The sequence below is a fragment of the Callorhinus ursinus genome, unplaced genomic scaffold, assembly GCF_003265705.2.
Source record: "Callorhinus ursinus isolate GAN/ISIS: 27379988/994484 unplaced genomic scaffold, GSC_fseal_2.0 scaffold337, whole genome shotgun sequence".
NCBI classification, from domain to species: domain Eukaryota; kingdom Metazoa; phylum Chordata; class Mammalia; order Carnivora; family Otariidae; genus Callorhinus; species Callorhinus ursinus.
Window position 1 is genome coordinate 16,429 of NW_027397392.1, and position 283 is coordinate 16,711.

The 283-nt window shown below is 61.5% G+C and overlaps 1 protein-coding gene across 1 annotated transcript in view; it reads left to right on the plus strand.

Moving 5' to 3' along the window:
* Nucleotides 1–211: 211 nt before the first annotated feature.
* The window catches only part of LOC141372023 (voltage-dependent N-type calcium channel subunit alpha-1B-like), a 3,114-nt gene continuing 3,042 nt past the window's right edge, over nucleotides 212–283 (plus strand). Inside the window, exon 1 of the mRNA XM_073890482.1 lies at nucleotides 212–223. Within this exon, the coding sequence (XP_073746583.1) occupies nucleotides 212–223 (12 nt within the window). The remainder of the gene's footprint in view (nucleotides 224–283) is intronic.

Below are 283 nucleotides of genomic sequence, written 5' to 3' on the forward strand. Positions count from 1 at the left end.
TTCTTGGAGTACTCAGAGGACCCAGGAGGTACCCTATGAGGCAAGGACACCCCTGGAGCGTGGCCACTCTACAAAGATCCCAGTGGTGCAGCCAGGTAAACCGGTGAGGGCTCCCAGGGCTGGGGAGTCAGGCTGGGGATGGGGGATGAGATAAGGTTTGGGGTGAGACAGGGATGGTGGGAGATGGCAGGAATGTGGCGGGGAGCCCAGGATGGGGGAGAAGGTGAGAGTGGGGTGGGGGCTGGTGTGACTGCGGGCTGCTATATGCCCAGGCTGTGGATGT